A 27,406-nucleotide genomic window follows, 5' to 3' on the forward strand; every position below is an offset into this window, starting at 1 on the left:
GAAATATCCGTATTTTTTTTTCGTGCTTTTTCATGGAGCAATCGTAACGATACGGCCTTGAACACATTGAACGGCGGTCTACCTATAACAATTCAAATATAGCGTCACAAAAACACAGCGTCGAACGCATATTTTGCTGTTTCATTTGCTAATTTCGCTGCCGTAATCGACTGCCTCGAAAGGTCCTTGCAGTTTTAAAGTATAGAATTGTCAGATCTCTCTGAAATTTGCACTGTTTATTTGTGTAATGTTAAGGAATATGTGTATAAATACCCGGCGCGAACGAGCCATTTTTGACAAAATTATATGGCTGCATTTCCTCCGCGAAGATAGGAAATTGTTAAATTAAACTACCTGACAAAGAAACTGTAATGATAAGTTCGAAGAACAATGCACAGGATAAACCTTCGACTCATACTTCATGCAAAAACGTCGATATCTCGAAGAGACTTTGATTGGTATGATTATTTTAATTTGTCTAATTGGCAAAATAATTTTTTTTAATTCAGAGCTACCTTTAGGTGGCTCCGTAGTTATTCCTTGCGCACTCGTCCATGTCAAACTTTCCGGCATAACTTTTTCGGCTTTGACGCGATCGCTATGAACTTTTGGGAAACCTCCTGCCTATCATTCAGTAATTATATAATTTAATTTGATTTTACTGGAGAAAAATCTTTTTAATGTTATTGGCGTTTGGCTGGACCCCACTTTTTGGACAAAATCACAACTAGTAAAAAATTTGCTGATATATTTTTGCTAAATTTCTGGAATCAGCTTGTAATGACTTACATAACATAGTCAAGTTTCAGGAAAATCGTTGGAGCAGAAGTGCAGAAATATTAAGGTCATGTAAATTCAATCCTAACATTCTATTGGAAATTTCTGTACTTGCTCGCGATCGTTGACGAAATATGAACCCAAATTTTCGGAGAAGCTTCCCAACGCTTGCTAAATCAGAGTACCTAGCCGATTATTGATCGGGCAAACCGTTAACCGTTAGTTCTGTAAACATATGGAATGCTTGAAACCTTCAAACTCCAAAGTTGCGTTTTGCAACATTTTTCGAAAAAAGTTCTTTGTCAAACTCCTTCCACACGAATAAGATACTGCAATATTTTTGCCATTGAAGCGGCGGCCCCGAAAGAAAGATGGATTTCTTCACACTACCAAGGTTTTAGCAATCAGTACTTGCCCCAGAGAGGGAAGTTTACGTGTCTAGCATAACAAACAAGACCTTGGAAGTTTGTAATCCGTTCCGTGGCACAAAGAACTTCAATGGCAACTTTTTCCTGTCGAGGTCAAGCAGATGGTACGCAAAGCACAATGGGACTACGTCACTCGATTGCGCAATTGTGCAGATTTGTGACTACAAAGAAATCAAGCCCATTTTATAACTCCTGGCCTCAAGCAGGAGTAACAAGAACGTGCCATTTCGTGAAATTTTGATAATTAAATTAGTTCTTTTTTTTTTCAATTAAATGATGAAAATTTACGTATTGAATAAAACAGTTCTGATGTATCAAAATGCACGTAAAAATTATTTTGTTTGCAAGCAAATTTTGTGCAAAAAAGTGACTCCGTGGGCCGCCATACACAAATAGCTCAACCCATGACATAAACCATCCCAACAGGACAATCACCCAGTTTCACCCCAAGCCACCCCATAAATTGAAAAAATACCTCCTGCATGCTTAGCTTGCCTATGTTTTCACTCGCTGTTGTTCTACATGCATGTACACACTGCACCCAAACTAACCAAATGCCAGTCAATGATTCTGACTATATAACATTTGATTTTTTTAAATATAACTTTATATACTATAAATAACAGTAATATTAGAAGATAACCTTAGAATAAAGGTTTCAGTAAATCAGCGAACAACATACTTAAGTCCAGTAAGATGCACATGCTTTTGTTGGATCATAATCTAATTAATGCAGTTTCCTCACACGTCCACTAAAACCGACTTTTGCCTTGATATAGGAATAATGTCCAACTTGTCAATGGAACTTTTCACATCCTTTATAACAAAGGGTAATGCTACAATACAACTTATGTACATCCAGTACGGCAAAGGTGGCGTGCTCCCAAGAGGCCAAAACCACAAGCCACGCCTGATTCCATCACGTAGGTGATGTGAAATGACAGCCACCGCAAACAGGTATGGAAGAGATCGAAGAAAAGAAATGTTCTGTGCAAACCACACTTGTAATATTGGTACCACAATAAAAACAATTGTTGTTGTGTGAAGAAATGGTCTTCTGTTAAGATGAAGGGCATCCTGAAGAACATAAAATACAGAAATTATTATTAATCGTAAAGTACACCACTGCATTAAATTTTGTCAAATACCGATTTGTTTCTTAACTGGTAATTCTAAATTACGTTACAAAAAATTAATCAAATAGCAGCTTGAAGTTATTAAAAAAATAAATATCACATTTAATATTTAATAATCTAGATGTACAAATAAATGAAGAGAAGATCCTCGCAGTTATGAACACAACTTAAGCAGTTATGAAAATAAACCTGAAAAAATCAGGCTTGGCGGGACTCGAGCCCTGACCTTTGCGATACTGTTGCAGCGCTCTAACCAATTGAGCTAACAAGCCAACTGAGAGCTGGTCATTAAATTGGTTCGTAATATACCCGGGAAAGATGAAGATGAAATAATGAATATATGATATCATATAATTATTTGAACTGCGGATAAAGAATAAATGAAGAGAAGTTCCTCGCAGTTATGAACACAACTTTTAAAAGCAGTTGTGAAAATTGACTTCATCTTTCCCGGGTGGAATCCTGATTTCTGGAACCTTCAAGGAAAACAAAAACTGCTTCAAGAAATTGAGGTGTTTAATTTTGTGATATCAGGGGTAAAACTGTAGTGTTCAACTGAGGGAAGGGTTGATTTCACTGTATAATGATTCTATGCTACTTGCATAAAATATATGGTTAGAGCTTGTTAAGATGTAACAAGCATTGTAATTGGCCTATAATCAGCCAGATTTTCCTGTTATGCTCATGAGCCAAGGGCACTACAGCCTATATAGTTTTTGTGCGTGCGTTTGGTAAACACGAGATGGCCACGCGAGGGAAAAAGTGCCTTTTGCATTTTTCAAGTATGCATGCAAAACTACACAGGCCTGTGCCACGCAGGCTAAGGGCGCTATGAACATGCAAAACACGACAGCATTAACTAACAATTATACACCGAAGTGGAGGTGAATGGTGCAGCTGCTTTTACCATGGCAAAGCATGTGGTAGAAATTAATCGGAAGGAAATAAAATAGAAAATAAACCCCTTTCTGGCTTACTGGTATATTTGAGAATAATACCCTTAGGCCAAGTAAAAAAATACAAATGTTTCTCGTCAACGCCTGCTCATTTTTTGGGGCCACCTCTCTTTTTTTATGATTTGTTATTGAAAAAGGTGGAATGAACAAAAACCAACAGGCGTTACTTTCACTTTTAGACTGTTCCAATTCCCTTATTTTTCCATGAAGTCGTAGAGATTGATCATTCAGTCTGACGGGCCGCCATCTTGGTTCATGGACGCAAGCGAAAACTGGGGAGAGTGGAAAAACCCTGTTGGTAGGGTGGAGGGGTGTTTATAGCGTGAGGGTGGGGGAGTGGAAAACATATTAGAAAAAATGTTCACAGTCCTCTATTTTTTCCATCTCCGTGCCCCTACCCACAGGAATTTTGAACTCTCCCCAGTTTTCACTTGCATTTGTGAACCAAGATGGCAGCCCATCGGACTGAACAATCGATCTATTTGACTTCATGGAAAAATAGGGGACTGTGAACAGTCTATTTTTCACTTTGTACGTCGTTGAAAATTATGTAAGACATGGCTTTTGTTGTGTTTTAATACGAACTCAAAATTGGCACCCAAGCTGGTCTGTACTGAATAGGTCAATTACCTGGCAGGATTTATTTTGCACATTCGCTTTTGGAAAATTTGACCATGGTGGATACCGTAAACACCCGCGTATAAGCCGCACCCTCAGTGCGCCCCCGGTTTACAATAATGTTGGAAAAAATTTTTTTTTAAAAAAAAAAAAAAAAAGGAATTTTTTTTTTTTTTTTTTTTGGAGGGGGGGGAAAAAATATATCAAACACTCCAGACAATGTTTCATCGGCTATCCAAACACCTCAAATTTTGTCAAAAATACTCTGCTGCACCTCATATTTTAACTCTCTTCTCAGTGTTTAGATATCTCAATGAAACACTGTCACTCCTGTTTGATATATTACTGAAAGGGACTGTGTCACAGATTTTAGCAAAATTTAGGCATGGGACATGACCATCAAATTAAGTGAAACATAAAAATAACCTTGTAAAACAGTGAAGGAACATTTCAATAACACATGAAACACAAAAAAGGGATGGACGGCCAAAAATGACAGAGATTGAAATGGATTGCGATATGGGTTTTTGAAATATTGTTGGGCTGCATGAACAGTTTCATAGCAAGTACATGTAACAGCAAAAAAGGTACATGTATTTGGCAGAACTTTAAGAATAAACTTAACTCAGCCGTGACATAGTCACCTTAATCTTAATAATAAATTATATAAAATACATGTAATTTTATATTTTTGGTTTCCAGTGTTTCCAAGGTAGCCATAATCCCAGGGGGGTACTCGGGGTTTCAAGTGACGGGATGATTGAAGGATTTTTTTGGGTTTAAAAATTCAATTCCAGGATTTTTTTGGGTAGGAAAATTTGGCAAGTATTTTTTTGAATTGAGAAGGGATGTTTTTGGGTATTATTCAAAACAATCTGAGGAATTGTGGTAGTGCCTTGGCTGCGTAGTTCTGCAAATAAAATAGAAACAAACGTGTTTTGCTGTTGATTTTTGAGGGTCAATGTTTGATCTAGGGATTTTTTTGGGTCATGTTGGAAGCCCTAAGGACTTTTTGGGTCTTGATTTTTGCCCCCATTCGATCATCCCCGTCACTTAAAATCCCGAGTACCCCCCTGGGACCATAATCTCTTGTTGTATGCTCAATAAGGATTGGCCGATATTCGATACCAAATATATATTCGATACACCGATATTTTGGCAATTTTGAAAAGTATTGATACTTTCAAAAAATATCAAGAAAAAAGGCAAATATCGTATCGATATTGTATCCTTTTGAAAAACCTGTATCGGCCCATCCTTAATGCTCAATCCCATCCTCTGTGAGGACTGTGAGTGACAGGACTGTAGCAGGGGATCCGGAGGTTGCCAGCTGGGAGAGTGAGCAACACCCCCTCCGGGCTCCCCCCCATCCCAATATTTCCCCTTGGTTTGTTTGAATCTACACATGTGTGAAGCTTTCCCTTAAATTTTTGTATCTTATTTCGGCAAGTTTTTCGTCTATCCCCAACCCATAGAACTGTATACATACAGTTTGTCATTAGTTGGGCAATTTAAAAAGCAACAGGAACAAAAATAATTAGATGTCAAATTATTTTCTTACCTGTAATTTAAACGACTTAGCAGCGATGAAATGATCTACATCTATACCACAAGCAATAACGCCACACGCGATCCCATCGATCAGATCTTTTCGAGTTTGTAACTCACTAATAATACACCAACTGACAAAAGCAATGGTTCCATGGGCGACATTGTCCACTACAGCTTTGAGGTAAAAACCGTTTTGAACTGATAAAAAAATCACATCGAATCCATAACAAATGCATCCAAGAATGAAATACGGAAGAAATCGAAAAATGTAGTGTAGTGCTGTAGGAGGAAAACAATCAGCCAATACTCGGAGAAAGTAAACAATCAAAGATGAGAAGTAATTCCACATCATCACAAACAAATCCGCCATATTGAATAAGAGAGCTAACATTGTGGGTACCATTCCCCTCTCACTTTCACCGGTCTGGACTGGACTTGTAAGACAGCGGACTGAATTAAAGCCTTAAAACTTCGTAAATCTATAAAACGACTGATTAACTAATAACAAACTAACACTGAATTTGAAACTGGTAGATTCCAATATATGACTGGTCAATAAATATATCAACTATTTTGAAACAAGGACTGAGAAGTTTCAGGGACGGCGGACTGAACTTGCAGTGCTGCTCCGTATATTTTTTGGATGCACATAGTTACTCGAGGTGAGTATTCCCTTCATTCGATTGGTAATACATGTATCTATTATATAACATATGCCAGTAACAGTGTTTAGCATTGCCTTATCATTTTTCCATCAGTTCAAAATAAACAGTTAAGTTTTTGCTACAATACTACGCATTTTTTCACCCGGTTTTTATCAATTTCAATCTGCCAAATTAACCTTTTTATTTGCCGCCAGCATCCACGGCTCTAAAAAAACAAAACAAAAAAAAGAAAAACAGAGAAACAGAGAAAACAGAGCGAAATAGTCTGTCGGTGGTGCTCTTCGCTGGGTTGAATCGCGTAATTTACGGCTTGTGTGCATGTCTTGTCTGTTTGTTATTGGGTGATTCAGCCAGTTACTATGACTACGCCTTATTCCGATCGCGAGTTTCGCCCGTCCGTTCAATGTTCTGTTTTGGGTCTTGTTAAAGATCAGTCTTTTAAAATAATTGCCAGGGTAATTATTCGATCTCTCCTTTTGTTTCTGATGATCACAAAAATAATAAAACAAAATTTAGCTGAAAAAAAGAGCGAAAAACATGGTTATGAAAATAATCCGAGTGAATATGGCCGATTACTGCAAAATTCACGGCTGTCGTGCATGTGCGCACAGATAAAGAAAATAAAATTGCCTTCTGCGAAGATAAAGTAAAATAGGGCTAAGAAATAAAAAAGACAAAAGAAAAAACTCTTTACAACAAGCTGTTTGGACCTTGTTGATGGCTATCAAAAATAATGTCCTGTGATGTGGCCTAAAAATGTTTATGGATGTTTTTAACAGGTAGACATCTGGTTTAATTTTGTGCTTGTGGATTATGTGTTGGTTAACACAGCATCCAACACTTTTGTCGTGTTTATCTTTTGGATGAAACCATGATAAAAAGGATCGCTTTACTTCTTTTGGTGGCAACAATATCTACAGCTTGTAAGTAAACATTTTATATGCATTTGGTGTTATATCATTCATATTGCAATTCAATGGCGATACACGGTGTTACAAATTTATTCCTCATTCAAGAAACATACCTGAGCGTTTATTTGCCACCACATGACAGTATCCACATCAGCTTTTAGCTATTATTAAATAAAGTATGTATGTATCGAAAAATTTAACGAAAAGTTATCAAACGAAAGTTATTAAGCAATTATCACAAGGAATACTTTTCGTTGGTTCTTGTGGTAGAATGATAATCACTATGCTCATTTCCTTCACATGTATGAATATCGAGGAACCAACACGAAGAAGAAGTCAATAATACAAAGATTTCAGTTTTTCTTTGCCTCTGTGTGTTTCAAAACTTTTGGGGCAAATTCCAGTCTCCCCAAGGTAAAAGTCTGATAGCGGTCAAAATGAATTTATTGCCAAACTTGAAAAATGTGTTATATTTACACAACGGTTGGCTTTAACATTTATTCCTTATCAAATAACTGATCTCCTGTCATGTTGTCAGTCGTACTCGGAGACAGAGTAAAGTTCTCACAACCAAAAGGATTTTTTCTAACGTCGAAGACGGAGTTTACTGGGCATTCCATATTAAGGAGATTTTCGGTGTTTATCGATGAAACAAGTGCAATAGTTTATCGCTTATTTTGTTTATTTTGCTCATAACCAAATCTAAAGCTGGTAAGATGTTTTCAATTCTGTTAACGGAAAGATGAATAAATCATTGGTTTCAATACACAAAGTATAGTTTTATAAATTAATGTCTCTAAAATTCGAGTAAAACAACCCAATGAATATACTGTACAGTATGTGGCCTTTGGTCAGGACAAAAAAGCTTAGAAGAAGAGCAGTAGTGAGTTGAAATTTGTCCTGTAAGTTACCGTGACATCCAGCAATCATGTGAAAAGACAACAGCTCTGTGCTTACTCGATTACTCTGTAATATCGAAAACGATGGTTCGGTTTGACGGCCCTAGGTCCGGACAGCGGGTCCTTGTTCCGGACAGCACGCAATATTTACGCAACAATTGTTCAAAATCCAATCTAAAGAAGCATTTTGCACATTTTAAATACGCTTTAGTGGAATTCAGAATAATAATAATTACATCAATTACACCAAAAATTACTTTTTGTAGCGCGCTCATTTCGGATATACAGGAATGAAAAGAAAACAAGTTAATTTGAGGCGCCATGAACAAATAAACATCGCGGAAACAAACTTCACCTACCTTCACGTCCACTTGAAATTCTCGACTTCACCGCCAGCAGGAAAGCTTTCGAGCGAGGTTAAGACAGCAAAGAGATCAAGAAATCTTATGAGACGTTCTTTTTTTTAAACTTTGTTTCCTATCGGAAAAATATACGATGGACCGAAAGTGTCCGGACCAAGGGCTGTCCGGATTTAGGGCCACATACTGTAGCGACTGTAGGATCAAAAATTGGGCAAGACTTCATTCAATATTCTTTATCTCATTTCGTACTGAGTAACTATAAAAGCTGAGTATTTTTTTATGTTTCATTCATAAAACAAGAAAGTATCTCCATCCTGTAATGCTTTTCGCAGGGGGGGGGGGGGGAAGCAACGTCCCATATATTCTCTTATATGAAATCTGAGCGATGCTCTCACAACTTGGAAAGCAATCATCGGGGCGGTAGTCAGCAGGTGTCTCTAAGGCGCATGAGCAGCTCCTTTCTTTGTGAACTTGCCAAATCACAATCTCGAGCCCAGAGTGTGCCCCAGCTCTCAGGTCAGCGGTTGGTCAGCGGTAGGACCGCCGGGAGGTATGTACTTCATGTATCCCTTATTATAGTGTATTCAGATTATAGTGTATTCAGATGGTTATTTAACAATTATTCCATGAGCCCGCGTTGGATACGAGGTGGTAAATAGCCAACGAGGCGCGAAGCGCCGAGTTGGCTATAACGACTCGTATCCAACAAGGGCGAATGGAATAATTGTTTTATTAAATTCTTCTCAAGTTTAAATCGACTGGACATTTCATTTTGATGTAAACGAAGTGATAGTATGAGGAGGCGCGAAAATTTCTGGCGCGGTGTTCACTTCTTGAGTTGAATGAAACATACGAGGAAAGCGAGCCAGAGAGTTTTCTTTCCAAGATTTTCCTCGAACAGTCCCCTCTAAAGTCGTCTAAATATCCTGGAAATTGTGACAACAGTTAAGATTTACGAGAAGATCCGAAGCAAAAGCTTTTCTGGAAACTACAAGTCTTGTGCAAGTCGAACGAAGCAAGTGTTTACATTGTACTTCTTTACGGCTCCACGGCTGTCATCAAGACTGCTATATTATTTGAAGCGAAATTCAGCTTAAAGTGGAACAGGTTTGTTGAAGTATAAAAGGACAAAACCAAGATTGAAAGGTAACAAACTTTACGGAAGTGCTGAGCCTACTTAGTTTTATGACGTACACTGAATGAAACTGTGTCAGTCAGTTGCCGTTCTTTCGTAAATTATTTGCTGCTTTTCTACTTTATTGACTCGCTCTTGTTGTGTGTTTACAAGTATTATTAATTAAACTTTTCGCATCAATCCTTTTGTTTTGCGTAGTTAATTTTACTATGGCATTTCTGTGGTTGTGGTAGGCACCGCTAATTATTTCTTGTTCATAAACCTCGCCAAATTTGCTGTTTTTCAACCATTTTTCCGATGGAACTGTCGCTTCCCGTAGAAAAATTTTAGCTTGGCAAAAGTAACGCAATCATTTTCCAAATAAGGTCAAACTAAGGTATACGAGCTGACAACCGGGATTGAGTGAACCAATCAGAATGCTAGAAATGCAATATCCGTGGCTGAAAATTTAATAATCCCCTTTATTTCCCTGAATTCTCCTGTATTCTCGGAAGTTAACCAAACCACAAACCTCGGAAAAACAATTTTTTTCGATGGCCAGGTGTTTGAAGTGAACTTAAACTTTTTTTGTAAAACACCTTCGAACTTGTGATATGGCGCTACATAAAGGATAGTTATTTTGCAAAAATTCATTGGGTTTATGTAGCTTGTTACGTAAGTCTTTCCCAGCTTCCGTTGTTATTCCCTCCAATGATCACTTCCGGTCACATTGTTGCGGGCTCTTTGGTTATGTAGGCGCGGTTACATCGCTTTTTCCCTCATGGCTTCCAACTAGCACCTTTGCTGGGATAATAGTTTAAGGTTTCTATCCTTGATATAAAAAATAAACGGCCACACCCGTGGCCAAATTCTGCCAAATGCTAGTCTTATCAAAAGCCAAAGCAACACATGCCAAAGCAACACATGCATACTTGTTTATATGCATTAATGCGTAGCATTTAATCTAGAAGGAACAGGATATATAAATAAACTATTTTGAAATTATACCCTTCTCGTTGAACTTAAAAGATACCATGAATAATAAAAGGACTGTTTTAAACTTCGATTTTCAAAAAATCGCGAAATTAAAGACCGCGAAAAAGGTTCTCGCGAAAAATAACGACGCGAACTTTAACCCTTTAAGTCCTAACCACGCATATGTGCGTGGATAATACCAGCAGTGATTGAAAAAGCTCTAGCTTTTACATATCTGGGCACATGATAGTAATGACTGCTTTTTATGGCAAAGTGATAATTTTCATAGCTTTAAAAGCCAACAAACTGACTAAAACTCTTGATTTCTGTTGCATATGGTTGTTTGTTCAGCAGCAAATCTGAAAATGTCCGTTTTCTACGTAACAGGACAACAACAAAAAACACACATCTTTGCCTCCATTTTTTTTAATGAAAAAATAATTCTGACTTCAAAAATATACATTTGCAGCAAACTTTGACCCTATTCCCTTCCGTTCACCAAGGAAATTTCCCATCAATCATTCAGCAGACTCAGCAATTACTATTCGATTAGAGCTATGCTTGCAAACCTGTAATTTCCTCGTTGCTGACCGAAAGGGATGCTTGGGAAAAACAGTCATGGCGGAAATGCCTTGGCAGGTCTTGGAATCCACCCACAGAACGGCCAGAGAGACAACTTTACCAATGAACCGCCATCTTTCGATTCGAATATTTCTGGCGTTCCAATCAAGACAAAATCATCTCTCACCTCTGGTTTCTTTCAGATGCTGGCCTCTACCCACCATTCTAGCTTAATGATGCCAGCCTGGGGGCTTCTGCAGTGGAAAATGACTCGAAAAAAACACTTATAAACGAAATATTCGCCAGATTCGAGCCCGTATGCTCGCTCAACAAGAAAGAAACGGTTGAATGCTGACGTCACAATGAAACTTTGAGCCCTCAGTGTTTTGAAACAGCACACATTTTTACTTGAGCTTCTTATATGCAATCACGAAATTCGACAGATTAGTTTGAGCCCAGAAAACTGCTTAAAAAATACCAGAACCTTAGGATTCTAAGCCTTCGATATAATTCGTTATGATTAATCAACGTTGCCGTCAGTTTACTACGTAATTATCTTGGTACAGTCGTTAAACTGGGTCTACTTTGTTACAAAAAGACACGTCAAACTGTTTTAAGTTTCGTTTTGTTATATGGTTTTGTTCAGTGTAATTATAAACTATTGCTGGGGAAAATTTAAAATCAGTTGTTCCAATTTTGAGACTGTTTGTTAATGCAGTCCAGATTTTGACAATTTTCGCGAAATTTAGTTCCTTGAAACGTATTTTTTGGCCAAATCGCGAAATTTAAGTCCCGCGAAATATACCCGTTCCATTTTCGCGATATTAAGTTCCCGCGAAAGTAAGTAACAATAAGGTATTCGATCTCTGCTTTTGTTTCTGATGACATGTGATCATCACAAAACAAAACAAAATTTAGGCGAATAAATAGCGAAAAACGTGGTTATGAAAATAGTCCGAGTGAATATGGACATTACTGCAAAATTCCCGGCTGTCGTGCATGTGCGCACAGATAAAGAAAATAAAATTGCCTTCTGCGAAGATAAAGTAAAATAGGGCTAAGAAATAAAAAAGACAAAAGAAAAAACTAATTACAACAAGCTGTTTGGACCTTGTTGATGGCTATCAAAAATAATGTCCTGTGATGTGCCTAAAAATGTTTATGGATGTTTTTAACAGGAAGACATCTGGTGTCATTTTGTGCTTGTGGATTATGTGTTGGTTAACACAGCATCCAACACCTGTCGTGTTTATTTTTTGTGTGAAGCCATGATAAAAATAATCGCTTTACTTCTTTTGGTGGCAACAATCTCTACAGCTTGTAAGTAAAAATTTTGTATGCATTTGGTGTTATGCTTATATCATCAAGGGAAAAGCTCTGGGAACGAGGTTGAAGAAACATGCCTGAGCGTTTATTTGCCACCACATGAGGAAATCAACAGTATCCACATCAGCTTTTAGCTATTAATAAATAAAGTATGTATGTATTGAAAAATTTAACGAAAAGTTATCAAACGAAAGTTATCAAGCAATTATCACAAGGAATACTTTTCGTTGGTTCTTGTGGTAGAATGATAATCACTATGCTCATTTCCTTCACATATATGAATATCGAGGAACCAACACGAATAAGAACTCAATAATACAAAGATTTCAGTTTTTCTTTGCCTCTGTGTGTTTCAAAACTATTGGGGCAAATTCCAGTCTCCCCAAGGTAAAAGTCTGATAGCGGTCAAAATGAATTTATTGCCAAACTTGAAAAATGTGTTATATTTACACAACGGTTGGCTTTAACATTTATTCCTTATCAAATAACTGATCTCCTGTCATGTTGTCAGTCGTACTCGGAGACAGAGTAAAGTTCTCACAACCAAACGGATTTTTTCTAACCAGTTTTTAGTTTTCGTCTCAACGCCGCTTAAGAATTTACGAGCTATTAATCAAGGAAGTTTTTGAAGCAGCCAGAAAAATTTGCATTCGGCGGTTGATTTCAACTTTTGGGCAAACCAATAAAACACTGCAACAAGAGTTTCCTGTTCCAAACTTTCGACCTCTGGATGATGGTGTAACGCGGTGTAACGTTATTTATCAAATTCCCTGTGCGCGTCATGCTCTCGGAGCTACATTGGCGAAACAGAGGGTTCTTTCGGCACCAGAAGAAGAGAATATATTAGAAACACAAAACAGTATGCCAAAGGATCCAATGTTGGACTTGCAAAACATGCATGGACTTGTGAAAACGCCGACTTTAAAAATTCTAAGATAATTGACAAAGGAAATAATCGCACCAGAAAAACGCTCGATTCATGACACGCGGCGAAAACGGTTGAGGCCGACAACAATTCGTGCCCTCTTCCAAGACAATACAACCTTCTTTTAAGCAAACATTAATTTTAGCACTTTTTACATTCTTATGAGCATTCTTTTGACGTATATTTTTAATTTTCAGATTTATGAGAATTATATGTTATATCCTGGTTATGTTCAAATTTTTCCGTTTTATCTCGTCAGATATTTTTATTTTGTTTCTTTTTTTTTTGTTGTTTTCTAGCTTTAGATTGCCCTCCTGGCTGGGATGAGGTTGAGAACTCCTGCTACAAAGTAATGACGAGCTTTTTTTCTTCACGAGAACTTAGCTGGGAGAATGCTCGGTCAGTGTGTTTAGGATTTGAAGGAGACCTCGTTAGCATAAAAAATAAAAGGGAAATGGAATTTATAGAGAATCTCACTTCAAATACGAACATGTGGATTGGACTGAATGACCGACTTAGAGAAGATCAATTTGTTTGGAGCGATGGCACGCCTTTTAACAGTTCTGTTTACAAAAACTGGAATGGTGGCGAACCAAATAATGACAAGGGTAATGAGGACTGTGTTGAGCTTCGTGGCAGTGGATGGAACGACGTAGATTGTTCAGCGACTCGTTTCTATATCTGTGAGAGACCTAAAGGTGGGATTATTTTGTCCGTGGTTCTGATTTATACAGTTTTAAGGCCTCGTCCACACTGACCCGGGTATATTTGAAAACGCATCTTTTTTCCCCGGTTAGGCCAACCGCCACACTGAAACGGGTTTTTCGGTCTTCGAGAAGGAGACTTTTTATAAACGCTCCCCAAAGTGGGTAAATTTAAAATCGCCGGCTAGGTGGCGTAAAAAATGATACTTTTCAAAAACGCTGACGTCTAATGACCACGTGATCTCTGTCACAGTCCCCTTTCGACCATCAATTCAAGATGGCAGACGAATTGATGTTTATGCTTCTTTGTTTGAGCTTAATTTGTTGTTTGCAGCTGAACGTTGCGCTTAACAACCTTAATTTTAAACCCCGGATGCTAAATTTGTAAATTCTTCATTCCGTGAATTTTGGACTTCTTTTTGGAATTGATCGCTGTATTTAAATATTCAAGTGAGGTTAGCTTTGAAATCTATGTATCATCGGAAAGTTGTTAAGTAAAATAGCTTTTTAATCGACGTTATCCTCGGCGCCGATAAAAGAATTTATTGTAAAAAAATTCCCTCATTTGAAGTTAGCTCGGGCTCCAGGTATATTGCACGCATGCTCTACCATTCATCTATGGCCGATGCCGCGTATCGTTTTCAAATTTGCCCGGGTTAGTGTACATGTGGACAGTGAACATTTTGAAAACGATACAAAAAAGATAATGTGGACGGAAAACATTTTACTTGGCATGTTCAAATTTCTCCGTTTTCAAATTTACCCGGGTCAGTGTGGGGTCCCTCTAAGGAAATTGAAAATGTCGCAACATCACCTAAACATTTGCCTGCAAGCAACTCCTTCAAAACGCCGTGGAAGGCTTGGCTGCCACTGGGTTGCCGCATTATCGTGCTACTGAGATTAATACAACTGTAACTCAAGACGTTTTAATAAAGAACGAAAAAATTTCCAAAATCCAAAAAGTTGCTCTAAAAAACCCCAAAACTTCGCTTTCAAATAAGAAAATTCCCCTTATGTATTCTAACTTTCCTTTAAAGGTAAGCTTTCTAAGCATTTTCATGCAATTTTTAAAACTGCCAAAGAAATATCTAAATAACATTTTAAGGCCAAAATTGGTTGAGTTATATATACATAGAGGATATTACACGGCGGCGCGAAGATATGAATTTTATTTTCGAGTGGTAAAGCAATATTTTACGTATGAGCGCAGCGAATGAGTTAAATATCGCTTTTACCACGAGAAAAAAAAATTCATATCTTCAAGCCACCGTGTAATTTTCTTTTTATTGTATAGACAAAAATCATGCATGAAGTAAAAGTTAAAACATTTTTATTAATCAAAAGCTTAAACACGAGCAACGGCTAAATATAACAATTGAGCAAATTACGAAACTGAAAGGCAAAATTTCGCGAACTGAAGCTTTCAGAAGATGTATAACGTAAATGCAAAAACAGTCTGTTTATTAGCTTTCATCAATGTCACTGACAATAAATAATTCGCCGTTTTGAAAACTGTTCCTGCTCAAACTCACCGCTTTTCTACTGATTTCTGATCGCGAAGTCTTGTAGTTCGGCAGCTGGAATTTCTTGATTTCCCTCCCTTCGTCTGACTTTCCACAAGCAAGAAGCTCTTTTTAATAATTTTAAGTCATATGAAGTTTTCTTCTTTGCGTTAGCACTTTTCTGCTCCTCAGTAAAAGCTTTTATTTTGACTACAGTGAACTTTATGAATCGCCGGATAGCTCGCCATTTCCAACCGGCGTTGGCAGCTTTGCACAAACAACCGTGCAAAGGCAGGAAATGACGTCATCGATATCCTCACTAGTGAGGATATGGAAAATACGCCACTACAGTCCCGGATGCAGTTTCGTGTGAATTTTACGAGTGGTCTATTTTCCAGTAAAACACTCGCGGCTATATAATAAATAGAGGATAATACATGGTTGCGCGGAGATATGAAATTTATCTTCAAGTGTTCAAATCGATAGCTCACGAGTGAGCGCAGCGAACGAGTGAGATATCGGATTTGAACACGAGAAGATAAATTTCATATCTCCAAGCAACCATGTATTATTCTTTTTATTATGTAAACCTACTAATTACGATGTTTTTTACGATTTTCCGAAGATTTCCGAAAACTTTCAAAATGTTGTCCGAAGGTTTTACGAATGATTCCGAACATTTTCCGACAATTTCCGAAGTTTTCCGAAGATTGCCGAAGATTGCCGAGGAAGATCCGAAGATGTTTCGACTTAAGATCGATTTACTTTGGCCCATTGAGCATTGAAACATGGCAAACTCTGCAAGCCGATTGGTCAAACTGATATCACACATGTGTGGATATCATTTTTATCCACACATGTGTGATACCATTTTTCTCGATTTGCTACCACTCGCTAAAACACTGCAGTTTATATAATAAATATAGGTTATTCACCAGCCGGGACGTCCGTATTGGGAAAAACTGTGCCCGAGGGCACAGTTTTTCCCAATACGGACCGACCAAGGCTTTTTCCTATTTTCAGTTTGTCTTTAAAAAAAATCTAGAAATATTTTGTCACAAAATCTTTGTATTCGCGCGTCATTTCATGTTGAGTCAAACGACGGATTAGCAAGATTGTAATTGGTAAAATGCTGTTTGTTATTTAATGCGGAATAATATTAAATTTACATTGAAGAGGTTAAGTAATTATATAAAAGAAATTGAAGTAGTAAATATAACTTAAATGTAAAATCGAGCCAAAGCATTATTATTGACAAAACATGACACTTTTATACGCTTATCGATTCGGCTTCGCCGATAAATGTTTTGAAATGAACTCTGTTCTTTGGATGTGAATTTCTCTGACTTCAAAAAACTATCTAACTGAAAGACAGTTTCGGTATAGCTATACACACTTGTATTTAACGAATTAATAAGTTTTGCGCTGATTCCCAGCAGAATTTCTTTTAGGGGTCATGAATGGTCCCTCAAAATGTCGCAGTGCTCGCAAAATTAAGCTTTTGCTCGGAATGCTCGCAAAATTTTAGTAGGTGCTCGTTTGCTCGTGCTCGCACATTTTTACAACTGCCCGCATGCTCGATTTTTGGTGGGGTAGCTTTTTGAACAGTGCTCGTTGCTCGCAAGGCTTATTTTGTCAATGCTCGTGCTCGCAAAGAAAAACGCTGTGCTCGCATGCTCGCAAATGCTCGCAAAGACCATTTGATACCCCTTCTTTTGCGATAAACAGTGCAAAAGTGAAACTGAATGAAATGCGTAGTTTGGACGTACGGCACAATATTGCGAGAATTATTTTGACTGTTTGACTGTTCTCGGTGCAGCTTACCGCAATGGCGTTAAAAGGATTGCGAAATGTACAAACAACCACAAACTGCGAAACTAGAACTCGACTTTGTCGATAAAGAAATGAATACTCGCCTTTGGAAGAACTTCGTGGCCTTTAATTCCACTTCTATTTTGTCCTTTCACATTTACAACGATTGGTGAGCAGCAATTTCGGTTTTGCAGAGCAAATCTTTCATGAGTTCGTTCGTACAACGCTGCAAAATGATTTCGCGCGGAAAACCCACTCGACGATTCATCTCGCAACGGATACCGCCCGCTGTGATCGGGCCGGATTGGAGAATACCGCCCGCTCCCGGAACCAATCAGATCGCAGGATTTGTAGAATACCGCCCGCTCACGAACAAAGAAAAAAATAAAAGGATTTCTTTCACAAAGAACAATCGTGAAGATACCGATGTCGTCATGTTTGCTAACGAGTTTTTAATGTGGAATGATGCAAAAGTTGAAGCATCTTCTGAACTTCCTCGGAAATCTTCGGCAAATTTTGTTAATCTTTAGAAAAGGTCGAAAACTGCCCGGAAACGTTCGTATCGCATTAGAACAACACTCAGAAAATCTTCGGAAATTTTGGTCTAATGATTGCAAAGAGTTGCTCGAAAGGAAACAGGGGGCATGAAAGATGAAAAATGCCCAAAAGTTACCGAGCATCTTTGGACAGTCCTATAGAGTGGTGCTTGGTGGCAAGGGTTAATTTGCTAACAATTCCTCTTTTTTATCTAAGGGTCCTTGAAAACTGAGGGTGATATTTGGGCCAAAAAAACATGGCGTAGCAAAATGAATGAAGTTTGATCATGGTTGGAAGGCCTAAGTGGCAGCACCCCTCATGCAAGTCCCATGAGATTTAAAAGTAGTTTTTTCTCTTAAGTAGCCGTAAAGCTGCCTGGTTACGGACAATGCAACTTGAAAAAATAACCAAGCTATTCACGTTGTCGCAGTCGTATCCAACCTTGTTTAAAATCGGTTTGCTAAAATCGGCATTGTTGATCCTAGCAGTATGTGGGACGAGTGTCACTTATCAACCTAGTAAAATGGCCCAGCTCACAATTAACGAGTCTCTCGTAGCTCAGTTGGTTAGAGCGCCCAACCGGTATCTGGGAGGCCATGGGTTCGATTCCCGTCGGGGACTCAGAATTTTTCTTTGTTCCATGCTCGTGTCATGTTGAACACTTCATCTTCATTATTTATTACCGAGCTTAAAATTTACCATCTTGACCCTGATTTACTACAAACTTGATGAATTCGGCATTACTGATCCCAGCAGTATGCAGGACGCGTGTCACTTATCAACATAGTAAAATGGCCCAGCTCACAACGAGTCTCTCGTAGCTCAGTTGGTTAGAGCGCCCAACCGGTATCTGGGAGGCCATGGGTTCGATTCCCGTCGGGACTCAGAATTTTTCTTTGTCCCATGCTCGTGTCATGTTGAACACTTCATCTTCATTGATTATTTTTTTATTTTTAAATTTTAAATTTTTGGTGGGAATAAAATTCTTTTCGCGGTGTGGGGATAGTCATGTAACATAATAGAACCGAAAGGAATGCCAAAATCTTACATGTACAAGATAACATAAAAGTGAACGTACTATTTAGATGAGCTCATTGTTCTCTTGAGTGTCCTTTTCAAATCAAAACTTAAAAAATATCAGTGCTTTGAACAACAAAGTTATCTAAAATGACTTTTTCAAAACACAGTTTGAACAATACCAATGCTTTAAGCAACAAAGTTTTCTCAAATGTTTTAAATTACACTTCGATACGCTACAGAAACAAAGTCAGGAGGGCGCGAAGAATGTCATCGACTGCCGCCGCTGGTCATACATACTGCATGTAATTAAAATTATCTCCTACGAAAAGTAGAAAATCGAGTGTGAGTCGCATATATAAAGAGTCCAGGCCCCAAACGGACAGTCACAAATAGTGTGCTGCTACGCTAGTAAGGCTTCGTAGCAATGACCGAAGGTATACTCGAAACTGGATCTTGCCTTGGCTCTTGGGCAGACTAAATCTTAACTCGCTACGCGGGGCCTCTAGCTTCGCTTCCCGAGGAATACACACGTCATAGTACACGTCTGTTAATCTTTTATTAATTCAACGACACCTTGCATCGATTTCGCCCGCACTGCCTGACCTTTGGTTATTACAAGATTTAAGGCCTCTTCATATGATCCCGGTTGACCAGGCTGACCCAGTTACCGAGATCTCGGCTCACTCCTATTCTCTTTGTAAAATTTTTTATGTGTTCATATGAGAAGGTGGGCCAGCCCGGTTGCCGATATCTCGGTTTCTGCAACCGACATATCGGCAACCGGGAAGAAAATTTTCCCATATGAACAGTCCAGCCCGCTCTGGGACCGTAACTTTTTTGAGAAAATAGCTTCCCTTTCGTAACTAGCTGTAACTGGGCGGTCAAACTGGCATAATTTTGCCTTGTATCTATTTCCACTTGAGAAATATGCGAATTAGCTTTGTAAGTAAAGCTACAAGGGTTGATAAAGCTACGATAGTCGCGAAAGATGCGACTTTTTGTGTCGCCATTTTGGTTTCGTTTCTTGAATTTCATCCCCGTCAAGCGGGCTACAATTTTCCATACCGAGACAGCTCGTAAACTGGGCTCATGTGAAGAGGTCCTTAATTCCATATATCTATAATCACGCGGGGATTTCTATGATACCTCTTCGGGTTTTGGCCACTGGGCCAAAACTCTGCCGGGGTAACAAACGAGATTAACTTTGAAATCTGTTCAGCCTTAGAGTTTTTCAAAAACCCATATTGGAATCTGTTTTCACTTTTGGTCCATCCGTACCTTTTTATGCTGTGTTATTAACAACAACTACAACCATTTTATTTTGCCAAATTAGCTGTTCCCTCTGTTTTTTTTTATTTTCACTCAATTTTATGGCTATTTCCTTATGTATAAACCTGACTAAAATCTGACACAATGTCGAGACATTATATGACATAATATATAGTCGAGACGTTGACGATCGTATTAACCGCACATCTAAGGTTAGTTGTGTCGTTATTATGTCGATGCAAGTGTGCACCACTGATTGTAAAGTAAATTTTACAGTTTCCTCTACTCCTTTTTTTAGGCAAACTTTCCTGTCCCGCTGAATGGATTCGTAATGAGTTGTCGTGCTACAAAGTAGGTAAACGTCTAATGCCATGGATTGATGCAAAACAGGACTGCCATGCATCTGGAGGTCACTTGATGAAGATCGATGGCACATCTGAGCAACATTTTATAGAAGTGTATATCCGTATTACCGGAATTAAGCAAAAACAAAATGTAAGTATATATTAACCCCCGGACGTAATTGGGGGGGGGGGGGGGGGGGAGGATACCACTACGCTCGAGGTTTTTTTGTAATTTTGAAAAGTGAAACTTTCAGTAGCTGTTCATTCAACCTTTACAGAAATTTTGAAATGTAAAATATGTGTCCACGATTGGCATCGTCATGATTAGAAGCCGATTTGGCCAAAAATCTTTATTTTACCATAACTCTTAATTTTCCATTTTTTTAACAAAACTGCACGATTTGTTTAATAAGACAATCCATTATCATTCTTTTTGTTAAAAAACAGTGAAACCCAAGATGGCGGCTGTTATGACGTCATATGACTACCTATGCGGTCACAGCCAACAAACATTACGTCATCTTGTAGAGTAATCTAAAGGCTTTCTACTCAGTGCAAATAATTTTGTTTTGCATTAATGGAACGAAACGTTTAGGGGGGTTCCATACCCCCCAGCACTCCCGCCGTTGTATCATAGTGGGGGTATAAAATTTGCGTGTACGTCCGAGTGGTTAATGAGGCGAAACGAAGATGCAGTGCAAAGTAAATGACACATTAAATTGGGAGCTATTGAATACAGAACATCAGGAAGAAAAGCGCAAGCTAATTGTTTATCTCAGCTTAGATATATATAGTAATAAATCGGTGTGGCTTAACATTTAAAAGATACAGGTAGATACGGTAAAACAAAACACACGAGTTGGGCTTTGAAAGACAGTTTAATATAGGACAACCTATACACTGCCCAGGATGGGCGGGTTGGGTAAATAACAGTTGACGCGTTGAGAACGCTTGACCTCGAGGAGAATATGATCCGCTACAAGATAGGTGCGGTCGAAATACGATCTAAAAATAAAATCGATTTAAACTAATTAACTAATATTAATTTGTACTAATTCGAACTAATAATTGTTGGCCTGACTCGTCCCCAGTCGTCTTTGAGTCCGTCTTGAGTCGACTGCTGAACACGGAGGGAATCATGGGAAGGATCATCATCCTTCGCGTGTTGCAATTTTCGCATAAGAGACGACTGGGGACGAGTCAAATTGTTGGCTGCGTTTTGCGGTTTTTGAGCAGCGAGCTCGTCAATTTATGTAAGACACGTGTTTTTTGACGCGTATAAAATTAACCTTCTAAGGCTCCATTTATGCTGGGTTTACAACCGTAAATTTCAAAGACTAAATAATATGTTCTAGCTAAATAAAACTTACGTCTTTGTGGCCAAAATATGAACCAAAACCAGGCAAAACTTATTGTTCCCCGGGGATAGTCTGTAAACGCTCTGTATTAGTTATTCATCGCTGAATTTTCCGTCAGCTGAAAACGACATGAATTTATTCATCGAATTTGTTACACTGCGTGATGCTTTGAGCTTTTGAATTTGCATTGGGAAATATCCTTCTTTAAGTTTAATCTAATTTTTGTGTAAAAATTATTTTTGTATTTCCACTGTTGACCCCCGTGTTCGAACAAAACAATGAATAAAAGCTTAATTTTTAGCCAGAACCTCAAACTACTTCGCTTTCATTCCTGCACCGTGGTTTCGAGCCGCACACGTCATGATCACGGGCAAATTCAAGAAAACTGCATTTCAGTTGGGGGTATAACAAAATCTGATGTTTTTACGCTCCATCCAGTGTGAGAAAACATCATACCACACTGAGCTCATATCTTTGCCCTTTTAAACTTGATTCCAATTTGTTAAACTTAGAATTAGAATTACTTGAAAGATGCAGTCGCCAGACACTGACAATCACGCGGAGTCGTTCAGAACCGACATTGACCCAGCCCCAGCCTCTCACATTTTTCAGTGTAAAACTATTAGCTCCGAAAAAATACTTCGGCCTAGTTCAGACGTCGTGCTTCTGCCGTGCCGAACTAAATTGCAATTAGGTTCGACTGTAGCACGGCAGAAGCACGGCTTTGATTCAGACGTCGTGCAAGAGTCGTACCAAATTCAGGATTTACTGAAGCTACGTAACAATTAGTCAGCGATGATCCAACAAAAATGGCGCCGTTTTCCAAATTGCAGCAAAAACTTCTACTTTGAAAATCATTGCAAGACTCAAGAAAAAGACGCAAAGAAAACCAACTGAAAGATTGTTACAGCTGTTTCCGATCACACGCGCCCTCCAACGACATTTTTCTCCTGTTTGAAAAATGAGTTTTGATGGACGTCAATCATCCGTTTCCACGACAATGATCGCTTCTTCGCGCCAGTTTCAATTCGCTGGTCCATCGCCAAACACATCGATGAGACGACGCAAAGCCTTAGGGATCGACCATTTTATTTTTGAGGGGGGGGGGGGGGGGTTGGGCAATTTTGTCTTGTTAAGAATTTTTTTTTTCTCTTTTGGGCTGTGCAAGATTTTTTTTTAAGCACCTTAAGGTTGTGCACAATTTTTTTTTCTTCGGTTTTCAGTCTTCATATTCATTAAAGTATCACCAAAAATGAGCATTTTATGAGGTATACAAGTATGGAAAGTGGACCCCATACTTCAGAAGCCAAAGCGTTTGGGGGCTACATCATCAGATGTGCGAGCGGTACCCTGAAGTTCAAAGTTGCTTGGAGGCTGAAGATGGACAGGAAGTCCCACGATGTATGTACGATTCGCTTTGCAAATTTACAGAGGGCATTGAAAAGGCACATACTTTCGCAAAGGAAACAAAGCTAAAGTGTGATGAGCAGATTGCATTGTGTGGCACCCCTGTCAAAGAAGGTGAGCACGTATGCACTTACTATATAAAATATCAGTTTCTATGTATCCACGCATTCGCTGGAATCACTTTAACAATAGAGTTCAACTGCAGGGAATTGCGATATGCATTTTCCAGGCTTTTTCCATCTGGAATGAAAGCACCGGAGGGGTGGGGGGGGGGGTATTTGGTGCCCCAAAGGGTATGGTTTTTGAGCTGTTTTATAGGTTTATATTTTAACCATTTTACTCTGAAAATGGGAATGGTTTTTAAAGGAGCCCACAAGAGTACAACTTTCATAAGCCATGTCAGAAAAAGTGTATGGATTCCAGAGGCCTGGTCTGAAAATGGGTGTGGAAAATGGCATGTTTTTGTCTGAAATAGGGTGAGGAGTTGGAGAATTGTGCACCCCCACTAATAATTCCAAGGAGTACCCCCAGGCATTGAAGCAAATAATTCTGAGCAGGAAAGCCTTTTAATCAATCCTGTTTCTGAACTTGGGGTATTTAATAAGATACTGCCCAAACACTCAAACCTTTATGCACAATGCATGGTGTCTAAAGTATACTTGTTATAAAAATAAAATTAATTAGATTAGAATGAGAGTAATCTATTCTGTTGCTAGAGGAATTAAAATGTCTTCAATCCCAATAGTACATGAACAGTTTATTAATTTCAGTATTCACTTTGTTATAGGCCTCCTTGAAACTTGGATATTTTATTCCAAGCTCTGGCCTAGTATCCTTAGTGTTGAAGGAGAGATTGGCACCATTTTAGAAAGAGCAAACCAAATGGCACAGATAGCAAAAGGGAAGTTTGACTCTTCAGCTTCCCATGTATCTCTGCTGAGGAAGCGGAAGAAATCAAATGAAAAATACAAAAAAAGAAAGAAGAGTAAAGCAGGGACAGAAGCAGAAGCAGAAGCAGGGGCAGAAACATAGTTTATAGCGCTTCTTCGCGTTTGTGAAGTGTTTTCAGTGTCTGTGAAGAAGATTTGGATGATCTTGTTGTTAAGTTTAAGTAGATTTATACTAAAACAATTAGAGTATTTGCTCTTCATTTCTATCGCGTGATAGTTGATTCGGGCTTCACCCTCATCAACTATCACGCGTTATAGTTCACCACTAAATTTTCTCCGATTCTGATTGGTTTAAATTGAACACGTGACGCGATAGTGCCCGTCCGCCGGAGGGCACTATCAGCCCATAGTGCCCTCCCGTGAAAAATGCCCGGATCGATAGTGCCCGCCGGTGACTGTTTTTTGTAAACTAGCTGCCTTCCAACCAAAAAAACCCAACCAAATGCACTGCATTTAGTGGGTTTCTCGTCTGGTTTTGCTTCGTTTGTTAAATTTCGGCTTTCAATTGAGTTTTTTATCCTCAAAAGTAAAAATAATTCACGATGCTTGTTTTTGTATGTGCGCGCGGAAGAAAATTTAGTGGTGAACAATAAAGACAATAGAGTGTTTCTGTCTCGGAACTATCGGTCTGATAGTTGCCCCTTGGAAATTTGATGTTCTTAAAACTAGCATATTTGCCCTCGAAGCTTCGCTTCTCGGGCTAATATTTGTTTTAAGAACATCAAATTTCCGCGGGGCAACTATCAGCCGATAGTTCCTCGACAGAAACACTCTATTGTTAAAATAGAAAGCGAGAGCTCATAATCTAATTTTCAAATAGTTATTGTTTATTTAATTAAATAGATATCAGATATGTTGAAGATAGCTGAAAGTTAAATTTTAATACAAGTTATATTTTAATGTAAATGATATTTAAAGACATTATTTTTATATTATACCAGATTAAGTGAAATGGTTCAAATTTATGTTTTAAATACAAGAAATGGATAGAAATGATGTATTTATGATATGAAACACAAAGAGTTGAATTATTTTACAAACAATTACACAGCATTTTTGTCTGTTGAAATAAAATTATGACAAAAATTACAGATTAATTTTTTATTTGGTCTAACAGGATCCTACGAGTAGAAAGGCTTGCTCGATTTTTTTCCCTTGGCCCACTGTGCATGATTTTTTTTCTCTACTTTTGCTGTGCAGGAATTTTTTTTTGGTAATTGCCCAACCCCCCTCAAAAATAAAATGATCCATCCCTTACACGTAACTTTTGTTTACAGTTATGAACGAGTTTTAAGCAGTTATGACTTCGAAAGACTGAAGGTGAAACGGACTCAAGGTGAGTGTATATCTACCGAATCACGGCCTGGAATGAAGACAAAACGGACTCGACACAAATTTATTGACCGAATTTGACACGGCCTGAAAGTCGTGTAGCACGGCATGGCGTGTCGAACAAAATTGCTTTGCTGCCGTGCTTTTGTCGAACTTAATTCCTGAATTTAGTTTGGCACGGCAGAAGCACGACGTCTGAACTAGGCCTCAGTTTGTTTGCATCAAGATATGTTGTTTACCTAGTGGGATTAGATGGTTCTTAAGAGATACATTTTCAACTGCTTCAGTGATCCCTAGGATAACCTCTCTTTCGATTAGCTCATCACCCCCTAATAACTGCTTAATTAATTGTTAAAAGGTTGCTACCAAAGGACAATAAAAAAAAGTGGGACACATGTTTCCTCTGAGAATTGGCAGAAAGTACAGAGAGGAGAGTTTGACTTACCGATTTTAAAAAGGAAGTAATACCTTATTATAGGAAATTAACGCTTGTGTTAATTAAGGTATTTGAAATTAAAGCGACTTAAATTAACGCGAATTGAAGGGAAAAGTACTTCTCAATAAAGGAAATTAACGCGACAGAGGGGGTAACATTTCAAAATGAAGGAAATTAACGCGACGTACACAACTGGAACAAGTTTATTTCAACACTTGTAGGCGTATAATTTTAAACGAAAACAATGTTCATGGTACTTTTTCCACTTTGAGCGTTCTTCGCAGTATCAATGATAGTGGCAGATAAAATTATGCTTTTTCCTTGGAGTTAAGAACGTCTGGACTGTAACGAGAAATTGGGGCCAAAATAATGGAAATTAACGTCATGGAAATTAACGCTCCACTTAATTAACGGTGCGGAAATTAACGTTAACAAAAATTAACGCGACTTAAATTAACGCGAATGTTTGAAATTCGCGTTAATTTCATGACGCGTTAATTTCCTATAATAAGGTATAAAGGAAGTATTCTATTTAGTATGTTGTACTGAAATTCGCGTGTTTTGGTGTCTATTTTGCACCTAAATGCATTGCTGTAGATAGCTTACCAGCCAATGACTTGCTCTGCTTTCTAGGAATAGAAGATAGTTTCGCGATTCTCTTACAGTTTTGCTTACGAAAAAACTTTATCAAAAACTTTTAAACTTTTCTTGGATAATTCGGTGGTCACAGTTTGAACAACTTTTAATGTACACTACATCATCTCTACGAGTTATTCATTGTTAAAGCGTGCTTCAAATAAATTTGTTTGAAATAACTTTGTTAGTTTGTATTCACAGCTCGCGTTTGTGCTAAATGGGGCAAACATGATTTTCAAAATGAGTGTTGTTGTCGTTGTTCAGTACTTCGGAAAACTTCACTTTAATATACTGTATAAATTTGTTCTGCGAGAAACTTTACGGCTTAAAGTCGGAATAAACTCACAGCAAAAAGAAATAAACTCACATCTGACAGGACATCACGGCAAGGGATCAGAAAATCAACTTACGTTCAAAGAAAATCAATTTACGGCAATCTATAATTGGTAAACCCATAAGAAAATAAGACCAACAAACGGTAACCAAAAAAATCAACTCATGTAAGCATAAATGTACTACAGAAGCGACTGAATGAAGGCAAAAGCGCCAAATTGTTCGCGGAAAGATCGAAACCTACCTTGCCGATACAAAGCTTCTTGAGACTGCGTACAGAAAGTAAAAGCACTTTTGTCATAAAACCAAGCTTTTTCAGTAGAGTTTGTTGCCTTACATCTGGAACTTGTCCTTTACTTCAGCGGACTTGATCCATGCTTCCTTACTTTCTTTTCAACACAATCATTTAATGTATTCTTGATGACGACAGCCGTAGATTCAAACACAAACGAGCAAACTGGACTTGCACAAGGTATGTATATTGCAACAACGCAATTAGTTCGGGTCTCGCCGTAAACCATTTTCGTTTGTCACAATTTCACGGAATAAAGACGACTTTTGA

General features: G+C 38.2%; 3 protein-coding genes across 3 annotated transcripts in view; 2 read left to right on the plus strand and 1 right to left on the minus strand.

Annotated features, from left to right (window-relative positions):
• Positions 1–424: 424 nt before the first annotated feature.
• LOC144644807 (transmembrane protein 267-like) lies at positions 425–5,883 on the minus strand. The gene is made up of 2 exons (XM_078504358.1): positions 5,477–5,883; positions 425–2,282 (listed from the first exon to the last, which is right to left on the minus strand). The coding sequence occupies exons 1-2, from the start codon at positions 5,867–5,869 to the stop codon at positions 1,947–1,949; spliced, it is 729 nt and encodes a 242-aa protein (XP_078360484.1). The 5' UTR covers positions 5,870–5,883; the 3' UTR covers positions 425–1,946.
• Positions 5,884–7,019: 1,136 nt separating this feature from the next.
• The window catches only part of LOC144640230 (uncharacterized), a 37,203-nt gene continuing 16,816 nt past the window's right edge, over positions 7,020–27,406 (plus strand). Inside the window, exons 1-3 of the mRNA XM_078499434.1 lie at positions 7,020–7,054; positions 13,504–13,902; positions 20,347–20,543. Coding sequence (XP_078355560.1) covers positions 13,557–13,902; positions 20,347–20,543 — 543 coding nt within the window. The 5' untranslated portion in view covers positions 7,020–7,054; positions 13,504–13,556. The remainder of the gene's footprint in view (positions 7,055–13,503; positions 13,903–20,346; positions 20,544–27,406) is intronic.
• On the plus strand, positions 23,039–24,189 carry LOC144640240 (uncharacterized). The gene is made up of 2 exons (XM_078499441.1): positions 23,039–23,271; positions 23,945–24,189. The coding sequence occupies exons 1-2, from the start codon at positions 23,085–23,087 to the stop codon at positions 24,187–24,189; spliced, it is 432 nt and encodes a 143-aa protein (XP_078355567.1). The 5' UTR covers positions 23,039–23,084.

This window comes from Oculina patagonica, chromosome 2, assembly GCF_052425735.1.
Source record: "Oculina patagonica isolate OP01 chromosome 2, crgOcupat, whole genome shotgun sequence".
NCBI classification, from domain to species: Eukaryota; Metazoa; Cnidaria; class Anthozoa; order Scleractinia; family Oculinidae; genus Oculina; species Oculina patagonica.